Raw genomic sequence first — 10,959 nt, forward strand, 5'->3', positions numbered from 1 at the left:
TGTACTGTACAGCTTTTATTTACTATCCCCACAGTCTCCAACCCCGCAGACTGGAAATGAGTTATTAAACGTCAGCTGTGTGAACCCAAACAAGCCAAACACCAAAAATGTCCTTTGGAGTAAACTTTCCCACTCTGGATTGGACCAAAAAAAACATAGGGTAGGTGTGAACGCACCCTCAGATTATGTCATACCTTCCCTCACTGCTGCACACCTGCTGCAGTTTTACTAAACACGCACACACATACACACATAAACACACAAAGGTAGTGTTTCTGGGGGTCAGGATGTAGATGGGATTGGCAGGCAGCTTTTGGGGGTGGGGTTGAGGTCTCTGAAAGGCTCTGAAGGGCGTTGACCCTGCAGGCGGGTCAGCAGCGTGGTCCGGCGGATGCTGCTGTCCGAATCCTGGTGGTAGAACCGGTTTCTCAGGTGGCAACAGCACGGCAGGCTGCGGGCGAAGTCCGACAGCAGGTTACCGCTGAAGATCATGTAGATCCAGGGGTTGCAGCAGCTGTTGAGGCTGGCCAGCAGGGCGGAGAGCGTCACAGCGGCATTCTCAGAGTCTGCAGGGGAAACAGGAAGAGAGATTTATGAAGCACACTCGGAGACGTCAGCAACTAAACCAAAGTGTTTTTCCTCTTAACCTCTTAAGCCCCAACGCCCCCTGATACGGGGGCAAAAGGCAGGAGATCAGTTAGGCTTGGGGCTTAAGAGGTTAAAGTACATGTACTAGTCTGAAACACACTGGAGTACTGCCAGCCTGCCGGGCAGCTCTTAATAAGGTTTGGCCGCCTTCATGTAGCGGTGGCCTGCAAAGCAACCCTGAGTGAACGCCAGTATTAACAGACCAGCTCAGCTCTCCTGCACCACCGATAACAAGGACAGCTGATGCTGAAGGCCGCGTGAGACTCAGCAATTCTCTCCTGATTAAAGACGGATCGTTTGCGGTGAGACAGCAGCAGAGGTTTGGAGGGATAGAAATGGTAATAATTACTGACGTGATGGAGCCGCTGAGACAAGTTTCATTACAGCAGAGTAAATGGTCCAGTGAGGCATTCAAACAGGAGTGCATCAAATAGAAATACATGCATTAACTACTCTAAAAATACATTATTTGGCCTTGCTATCATATTCAGGCCTCCTGTTTTTATGTCCTCCAAGGTCATGTGTTTGGAAGAGTCAGCATGTCATTCTGTTTGTAAGCACATAACTTACATTCACCAAGGTCTTCAAGGTCAACTTAGTGATTTATAACGTATATAACCTCTTAGAAGTGTGCTGTGTATTATCAACACATAGAAAGTACCACATAAATATTTTAAATATCATGTCACATTTGACCTCTGACCTCTCCTTCAAGGTGAATAGATTGATCTGAAGGTCAAAGTGACAATAATGCTATGTAGAGCTATTTAAAACTTTTCGTCGAACTGCCATTGTTTGTATTGACAACATATAGCCATACGGCGAGTATGTGGATACTAAATATCACGTTACTTTGAACCTCTGAACTCTTCCTTAAGGTCAAATAAGGTAAAACTTTAATAAAATGACTTTTATATTTTAAATTCTATAAAAATTCTGATGCCTTCAATTCAGTTCAATTTAATTGCGTTTATATAGCATCAAATCACAATAACAGTTCCTTCAAGGTTCTTTATATTCTAAGGTAAAGACCCTACAATAATACAAAGAAATCCCAACAATCAGCAGGCACTTGGCGACGGTGGGAAGGAAAACTCACAAAACTCAAACTAACATGAAGAGACGTCAAGCAGACCCAGGCTCCAGGAGGGGCGGCCATCTGCTTTGACCGGATGATACTGGTATACAGGGGCTGTATCCCAATTCAGGGTCTGCAGCCTTAAGGGACGCATTTTAAGGCTGATTATGTCACAGACTGATGGACCCACTGCTGCACATCATCTGTGAGGCTTTGCACCCCTGATGATCCACCAGGACAAACTCAGCAGTGTGTGAGGAAGAGGAGGAGGAAGAGCCAGCAGCAGCTGACAGATAGAGAGAATAGACAGACTGTTTCCTGTTTGTGAAGGACTGCTAGGAAAGATTAGAATAACTAATTGTCTGTCCTGAATCAGTCTTATTAGGTAATGTTCAAATAATTTAATCATTCCAGTGTTTGCAGTGTGGGAGAAAGTACTCAGGGCCTTCAAGTTACACACTATGAAAGGCAGCAACAAGTTTAATATTCAGAAACCTAAAGTATGTATCAGCAGCAGAATGGACCTAAAAATAAATGTTTGTTTCAGGTCTATGAAGCTTTGAGTATTTTGGATTAGTAGTACTGCTGTGTTTGTTGCATCATATTGCTGTAATTGTTTATATGCTTTATGTATTCTGAGGTAAGTTGATCTATAGTGTTACATCATATTCTATAAGGATGTTATGTGTTTGTATGTTTCTGCCCAGTTTGACCCATTTAGCAGAAGTCAGACTGTTTAAGGCTCTGATGTCTATTCTGTATGACTTAAAGCAGTTATGACATGGCCTGATTTTCTCACCCAATAAAGGAATATTTAATATATCAGTCTACTCTTCATCAGAAACAGTTTTCACAGCTCGTACATTTTCTTTTTACACATATATGTAAGCAGTGAGCCAAATTTAGTAATGCCAACATGTTAAAAGAACAATATTTGTCTCTTATATATAATACATCTATATATACACTGTCAAAGATACTTGTCTTTAAGTGAAGATTTAAGGTGATAGGAAATATAAATAAATGCAACTTGAATCTTTACTGAAGCTCAGTATTTGACACAGAGTTCAAACTCCCTGCTGTAATAACTAATAATGATTAATATAATAACTATTATATTGACCATATTATACTTACATTACCAAATTGAGATGACTTTAATCTCATGAACAACATTAGCTAATTGTTATTCACTAGCTAATCTTAAATGACTGTTCAGTACAGAAATGAAGCCCAACAATCATGTTTTACAGTCCTGTGGTCTCAGCCTCAGATACTTATCAAATCACACTAAGCTCATGTAGAAATAAATGTACAAAATGTGTTCTCCTTTATTTCTGTCAAACAAAGCTGTATGAAACGTTTCCAGCTGTTAGTATTATGGTTGCTAGGCAACTTGGGCAGCGCGACGGAGGCTAGACCGTCCCATTTCACAAGCCTCGCACTTCCGGCCTTAGCGGTCTTTGAGTACGGCCCTTGAGGACCGTTAAGGCTGCGTACTTTAAGGCTGCAGACCGTGAATTGGGATACAGCCAGGGATTCTAAATGTCATATTGACCTCTGTCCTATGAACTATGACCTCAGGTTTGCATTTCAGAGCTGCCTTTCTTTCAAGATGAGCCAAAACGTCTTCTATTTGAGAGAAATGATTGAGAGAATGAGCTGCATAGTTTGTTAGAAGTATACTTCTATACAAATCACCACAAATGTCCTAAAGTACATTTAAAAGAACAGCTAAAACTATGTAAATTTGTAGAAAATACAAAAGTGTTCAACTTCTGGCCTATCAGAAGTTTCTCTTGCTGTGCTTCTTGTCATAAAACTGTTATTCTGCAATCTGTTGAACTTTTGTTGACTTTTTGGGGCCTTTATGTGGACAAAAATGTCATTAAACAATGTACATAACATCCAGTTGCTGATATGATCGCTGGTTCCCAGTGTGGGCCCGCCCGTGTGTGTGTTGACAGAAACAAATGTAATCAGCCAATCACGGAGCAGCAATTCAGTGCATTTAGGCACGTAAACACGATGAAGATGACCTGCTGAAGTTTAAACTGAACTGCAGGATTGAGATAAAAGTGCTTTAAGTGACTCTACAATACACACAGGGTCTTCTTGATTGCAGAAAATTGGAAAAATGTTGCCTGCTCAGCAGAGCATCTTTGGGATGTGGTGGAATGGGAGATTCACATCGTGGATGTTCAGCAGACAAATCTGCAGCAGCTGTTTGATGCTGTCATGTCAGAATGATCCAAAAATGATGTTTCTAACACCTTGTTGAATCTTTTCCACAAATAATTAATGAAGCTCTGGAAGAAATAGAGGTCCAGCCTGGTCATACCCATGTTCCTGATGACCAAAATACCAGAATTTAGACTTGAAAGCATTTGCCAACTGACTAACACCACTACATTGATCATTGTTTGAATTTTTGGCATTTTAAAACATTTGAAAATGAATCTCAAATCTGATATGTTCTAATTTTTCAACTGTACAGAACCTCCAGCAGAACCCAACAAGCCCAACACGGTCCCTATATGATGATACTAGAAAGCTTCATCTGTGCTTCAGCCATTAAATTCATGCTTTAATAACAGATATGGTTTGGAAGGAAAGAGTTGGTATTTGTGTAAGTTTGGAAGATTTTCCTGCAATATTGTAATTATTTAAGTTTTAATTAAAGGCCAATTAAAGGCTTTCTTTGTTTATCTTTGAGCCAGTTTAACCATGTGTGAAGTTTCCAGCTTTTTCAAATACCAATTAAAAAGTAGAAAATATAGAGAAGTGTGGCAGGTCACAGAGAAATTAGAAAGCAGAAACTTGTGGCCAACCTTAACCACAGAATAAATTAAAAGAGGAGATATGTGAAAATTTTTCATTTTTATCTTTTTACATTTTTTATTAAACCTCAAGCCTGTGCATGTCAGTGCAGAGTAATTTTCCGATGATAGAAGTCAGGATATGAATTTTATTTTGCAGCTTCGGAATCTGTTAAAGGAGAAAAGGCTGCCCTGGTCTGCTCACCCACTTGAAGAATTTCATTATCACTGTCATACAGAGACTTACTGACTGGTGAGGGCATGAGTGCTGCTTCCAGCAGCTTGATGGGAATTCATTTTCAGGGAACATCAGGGTTATATCATTTTCTGGCGTAAAACCAGCCAGAGCTCTGAACTTTTAAATATAATCCCTTTCTGAGTGCAAGGAAAAATTTAACCACTTTGTCTCATTTTGAACCCAAACTGCTGCCAGAGTGGAGCAAATTAAAATGAAAGATTTTAACCAAACTGGGCCTCACGTGTGAGAGAAATGTTATAATATGCGAGACAGTAAACTGGCTTAGAATCTGTCGATTTATAAACTGACCAAATTTTTACCAAACTGCCAAAAGATTATTAGCATATTCTATTTTGTAAGCTATGATCAAGATCTTATTTAAAGAGTTTAGAAATGCTTCATGACTTCACTGATTCAATCACTGTCTGTGTTTGCTAAATATTTTTCCATCCCGCAGCACGTTTTACTCCAAGAGAGGAGCTGAGTGTCTGAACTCTTTAAAGTCATAATTACACCACCAGTAAAATTATAATAATTTAAAAAAGTCAACCCACCAATGCAGCACTGCCTTCAACCTGTATTCTTTATTATGACCAGCAGGGGGCGACTCCTACCGTTGCAAACAGACATTATGTTTGTGAAGAAATTTGTGGAAAGCAAACTTTAAAAATATACGTGTGTAATTAATTTACCAAAATAGGGCCCCAGTCATACAGGGTCGAGACCAGTCAACAATCGGTCATAAACAGCAATTTCTTTGGTCCCAGATAACGATTCCAGCTTGTCTGCAAACACTCGCCAGCTGCCCACCGGCTAAAGAAAAGCAATGCAAACTTCAAAGGACTGCTAGTGACATAATGCCTGACACCCCTGGAAGAGAGCATGACCAGGACCAGTGGTGGAATGTAACAAAGTATATTTACTCAGGTGTTTTACTGATATGCAGTTCTGATGTTACGTTCTGCTCCTTTTCTATTTTGAGTGAAAATGTTGTGTTTTGTACTCCGTGTTATAGTTTTAAAGTTTAAGTTACTCATTTTTATGCTGATGTTAAAAATCTATAAATAGATAGATAGAAGGTAAAATTAACCAGCAGTAAATCAGGTCATTAAAGTCATCTCCAGCTGCATCTTTAGAGTGATGGCAACATATTAACCTTTATGTTTAGCGCCTTAACATGTTTATGCTAAAACTTTTGCGCTGTTTGGCAAAACTGTGTATAATTATGATTATTATTTGAGGAAAAAGTCTAAACATCACTTGGACCAAACTGTTTTTTCACCGGAGGCTGCAGAGATTTGGATTTTTATTTTATTTTAATTTTTTTTTACCAGAAAATCTCACAGAGTGCAGTTCTCTAAAAAAAACATTTCGATTTTAGTTTGAAAATGTGGCTGAAATATCTTCAGGTCTGCAGTTACTGCCTGTGCAAAGCTTTGGCTCACATGCCTTAAATTACTTTGCACTGAAGAAATGTATCTGTGGGTTTGTTGATGATTTGCTCTTCAACTGTAATTTCTTCTTCTTCTTTAAGTACTTTCATTATGAGTACACTTTGTTTTATGAGGGTGCTTAATTTCGCACATTTTTCAATATGTCACATTTTTTAATATGTCACATTTTTTAATTTTAATCTGCACCATCGGATGATCTGAGGAAAATGAGCCTTTAGCTCTATCTGGTGTAATATATGTAGTGCACATTGTTCTTGTTAAATAAACCCAAATCAACTAAATTAATTAATTAATTAATTAATTAAAATAAAAAAAAATTTTAAAAAAAGTTATTGAGCACTGAAGCACGTTTAAATTATTGCGCAAAATAACATCTGCATGCGGGCACGAGGCTAAACACGTGCCTACCAATAGCAATATTACATTTGGATTTATAGGCTTTGCATTGTGATTTTTATTTAACTGGAGCCGCCAATAATTGAACCAAAGACATCTTAATTAAAGAAAATTTGCTCTTTAGCATTCTTTTAATTCCCTTAAAATCCCTTCCAGGGAAGGTGGAACGTCTAAAGCTGCATTTTCAGGAGCTACAAAGCAGAAAATTTGACAGCAGACCGGGGTGGACAAGTGCGCTAATTTGGAGATGAGTGCAAAGCATTTTTGCCTCATATGTTGAGGGGATGTGCCTCTTTGTGGCTCAAAGGTGAACACATGTCTCACCAGAAAAGATGTGGCTCAAACGGAGACACGTGGACGTGTCTACTGAAATAACAGTGTTACAGGGGAATACGTGAGCTGTTAGCTTCTGTTTATTCTCACAAGAAGTTGGGATTCAATTTAAATTAAATTAAAAATCTGCATTCTGCCTTTAGCTTTGTAATTCCAAACCTGTGAAGTTTGCTAAATTTACTTAAACCTCAGTCTGCCCATTCGCTTTACTCACACTTTGCCACAAGTGTGATTTATATTTTTAGTAAGGTTTTGGTCCTGTCAGCAGGTCACTCACCGTCCCAGGAGAATGTCTCATCCCACACCGACCACATTTGCACCGTGAAGAAAGGCGCCCAGCACACCACGTACGCCACCACGATCACAAAGGTCATCTTGACCGTGCGTAATTTGGCACGGGAGATGGTACTGACGCTGCTCACCGAGCTCCGGCTCAGCATCCCACTTTTGCTGGCCTCCGCGCTCTTTCTCCTCTGGGTTTTGTATCTGAGGTTCCTCCAGATCGTACGGCAGATAAATCCATAGCAGGACACGAGCACGGCCACGGGCACCACAAAGATCCCGACCGTGATCCAGGTGATGTACGCGCGAACCCCCCACGGCTCCACAAAGTGCCCCCAGCAGTCGTAGACGGCTGAGCCGGGGCGCACCTCGCTCAGGGAGAAAATGCAGTACTGCGGGGTGCTGAGGACCAGGCTGCACGCCCAGGTGGAGCCGATCATGATATAGGCGCGCTGCGTGGGCTGCTGGAGCGTCTGCAGCGGGTGGCAGATGGCGATATAGCGGTCCACGGTCATCATCACCATCATGTAGGTGGAGGCGAACATGCCCAGCACCTGCAGGTGTTTCACGATGCGGCACAAGAAGTCCGGCCCATAGAAGCGGAACGTGACCTCCCAGCAGAGCTGCGGCAGCACCTGGAAGAAGGCCACCACCAGGTCAGCCAGGCACAGGTGCTTCATAAACAGGTGCATGCGCGACGGTTTCCGCCGGGCTCGGTACATGGCGAGCAGCACGCTCAGGTTGCCCACCACCGCCGCCACGAACGCCAGGCTCAGCACGGTGATCTCGAGCTTGGCCACCTCCTCGTTACGTCCGAACGGGTCGGTGTCGTTTCTCTTCAGCTGCTGCGTAAAGTTAGAGCTATCGGTGCAGTTTTGGTCCGTGGCATTGCAGGAGCTCACCGAGGGGAACGGCATGGTCACAGTTTCTCCTCCGGGCGCACGGAGGTGTAACCGTAACCCTCCTCCAGCGTGTACGGGACAATCGAAAAGAATTCACGGGTTAAAAATCCAGAAGGGATCCATCTGTTTCCCTGCGAGGTGCACAAAAACTCCAACCTGAATCCGAGCAGCAGATCTAGCCCCTTTTAAAGTACACTGCCCCCGAGAACCAGCCCTCTGCATGCCTCACTGTATCCAAAGCCCCACACACGCGCACTTCATCACCTTACTCCCTCCCACCAGCTCCATGCTTAGGATAAAGTAAAAGGAGGAAAAAAGTAAAAGATGAACATAGAGGACAAAATAAAAACTGAAAATACCAGATTTATTTTTTTTTAAAGAAAGAAAGAAAGATTATTTATTTAGTCTTTTAAAAAATTACTTTCAAGATCGACTCTTTTTTTTCTATTTTTTTTTTGTAAATGTCACTATAATAATTTGTCAGTTTCAGTTTTTGAACTTCATCTCTGACATTTTTGGAAAAGTAACAAAAGCCACAAAATTCCAGTTCTGGAATTCAGAAACTTTTCCTAAGCTACAAATATGTGAAATCAGAAGATCATAACTGCTGCTGCAGTCTTGTGACCCAGAATATTTTACTGTTACTCTCAAAATTTTTCCCATTTGCCCTGCTGTGAACCCCTTTTCCAGTAAACTAAAATTACATAATGGAAATTTAAAATGTCACATCTCAGGGTGCACACTGGACACCACGGGCCATATTATTGGAGAGAGAATCACAATGATCATGAGCAAGACTCTGGCAACAGTGGGGAGGAAAAACACTATTTAACAGGAAGAGACCGGTGACATGTCCAGGATAATTTTATTACCAAAATCAAAGGTACATTTATATTTTCTCATCATAACATAATGATATGTTTGGTCAAACACAGCAGTATTTTGTGTTTTAAATATCAGTGGAGCAACATGGGGACTACAGCTCTGCCTTTGAGACCATCCCACCCAGTAGACTGTGCCGAGATGTCTGACCAGGATCAACACTGCGCATCTCACATCCCATAACACAACAAAAAAGACAAAATAAATGATTATTCACTTTGGGAGGAAGCAGAATCTCCGTGTGTAACCGGTGTGTCCCTGCACACAGCACACACGTTGCACATATTCACAGCATCTAGTAAAAACAGGCGTAATGATGACAATAATGAACTAAACCACACAATCAGAAACATCAGGGTGGAGAAAGATATAATTAGTGTTAGAAAAGAAATGACACTGACCTCTGCTACAGAGGAATTGCAGAAAAGAAGAGAGGCCAAATGGGTACCACAAAATTAGGGTTGCACCAAAGAAGAAGAAAAGGATGAGGAGGGGCTCATAATGAGCTGATAATGAAGATAACTACAGGCTTGGAGGTCTTAGAAGTCTGGCATACCACAAACAGTTTGGGGTTTAGAACACATTTTGTGTAATTATAAGAATATGTCATTTATGACCCGGTTACACACACATCCTGATACATCAATGGGGAGAAGGTGGAGAGGGTGTCCACACTTCCTAAGAGTGCTCAGGAAGGTGAACCTCACACAGCATCTCTTGGTGTCTTTCTACTGGTGCTCCATTGAGAGTGTCCTCAGTCAGCTCTGCAGGAAATGATAAAAACATCAGAAAACACCAGCTGGCTGCCCTGGAGACATGTTCAGCATCCTGGAAGACTCAGCTTAATCTGACTTGTTACCCTCAAGAAAACGCACCGATTCATCCACACTTTTCCATCTTAAAGTCATTACCATCCGAAACAATGAACTGACACCCCCCCCCCCCCCCCCCAACCAACACACACACACACACGCCAATTACAACACATGCAACAACAGTTACAGGAGTGCACTTTGATGGATTTTTAATGTGCAATAATGGACTTTTTAATGCACACAGTGACAACGAATGTATGGCACTGTAGAAATATGTTTTGTGTGCCTGAGTGGAAAGAACTGTTTTATTATTTCTATTTACGGTATAACTTATTTATATCATAAAATTAATTGAGTCAGATTTTGAGAGCAACTACATTTACTTGTATATGTCTTTTTCTGCGAGTCTTTAATAAGTGTTTTATAATGCGGTCAAACAAGCATTCAGTAATCCAACTTAAAAAATAAAAAATTCAAACCACCAAACTTGGGTGAAATAATGAATACCATTAGATACAACACCACGGCTTAGCTGTCAGTTTACATTTTGTGGCATCACATGTAACGCCTGCAGGTGGATGAAACTATACTGAGCATGTGCAGTAGGCAGAAGCAAACCATGATGCTTGAAAACAGAAAAAAAAATCCCTCCATGAGCATCAGAAGCCCACTTGCCAACAGGCTGATTTTCTTATGAGGAATAAAGTGTGAATCCACATTTGTTTTCAGTTTATGTGCATAATAGAAATAAAAAGATGACACCGTAACCATTAGAAAAAATAAACAGCAGTGATTAAAGGCTTCCTGCACATTTTCCAAACCAAATTTGCCTCACGGGACCTTTAATTCTCCTCCTCTTGGGCAGAACTTTGTTGTCCCGCCGTCCTCTGCCAATGAAGTAAATAACACCGTCACTTCTTGCACTTGCTGCCTTACAAGGCCACAACTTAGTATCTTAATGTTCAATCTATATGCAAAGAACGCAAGCTGAGCGAGGGGTGGAGAAAGCGGACTGTTTTTCATGTCAGAGGCAGAGCCAGCTGCTGATGCAGACGATTACATAATGTGTTGTGTTTAAACAATGGTGGGTAATGGTCAGGGCTGTCAGGAGT

At 41.1% G+C, this 10,959-nt stretch overlaps 1 protein-coding gene across 1 annotated transcript; it reads right to left on the bottom strand.

Moving 5' to 3' along the window:
* Window positions 1-238: 238 nt before the first annotated feature.
* On the bottom strand, window positions 239-8,165 carry LOC102798076 (arg8-vasotocin receptor-like). The gene is made up of 2 exons (XM_006780951.3): window positions 7,244-8,165; window positions 239-566 (listed from the first exon to the last, which is right to left on the bottom strand). The coding sequence occupies exons 1-2, from the start codon at window positions 8,163-8,165 to the stop codon at window positions 283-285; spliced, it is 1,206 nt and encodes a 401-aa protein (XP_006781014.2). The 3' UTR covers window positions 239-282.
* Between the last annotated feature and the right edge of the window lie 2,794 nt (window positions 8,166-10,959).

The sequence above is a fragment of the Neolamprologus brichardi genome, chromosome 17 (genome assembly GCF_056152115.1).
Source record: "Neolamprologus brichardi isolate AB-2024 chromosome 17, ASM5615211v1, whole genome shotgun sequence".
In the NCBI taxonomy this organism is placed as follows: Eukaryota; Metazoa; Chordata; class Actinopteri; order Cichliformes; family Cichlidae; genus Neolamprologus; species Neolamprologus brichardi.

Bases quoted from the DNA above. Each gene is read 5' to 3' on its own strand.
- LOC102798076 (XM_006780951.3), bottom strand. From the start codon at position 8,165: ATGCCGTTCCCCTCGGTGAGCTCCTGCAATGCCACGGACCAAAACTGC. The intron at 567-7,243 runs GTGAGTGACCTG...TTTCCCCTGCAG, and splicing joins TGAGACATTCTCCTGGGACG to ACTCTGAGAATGCCGCTGTG.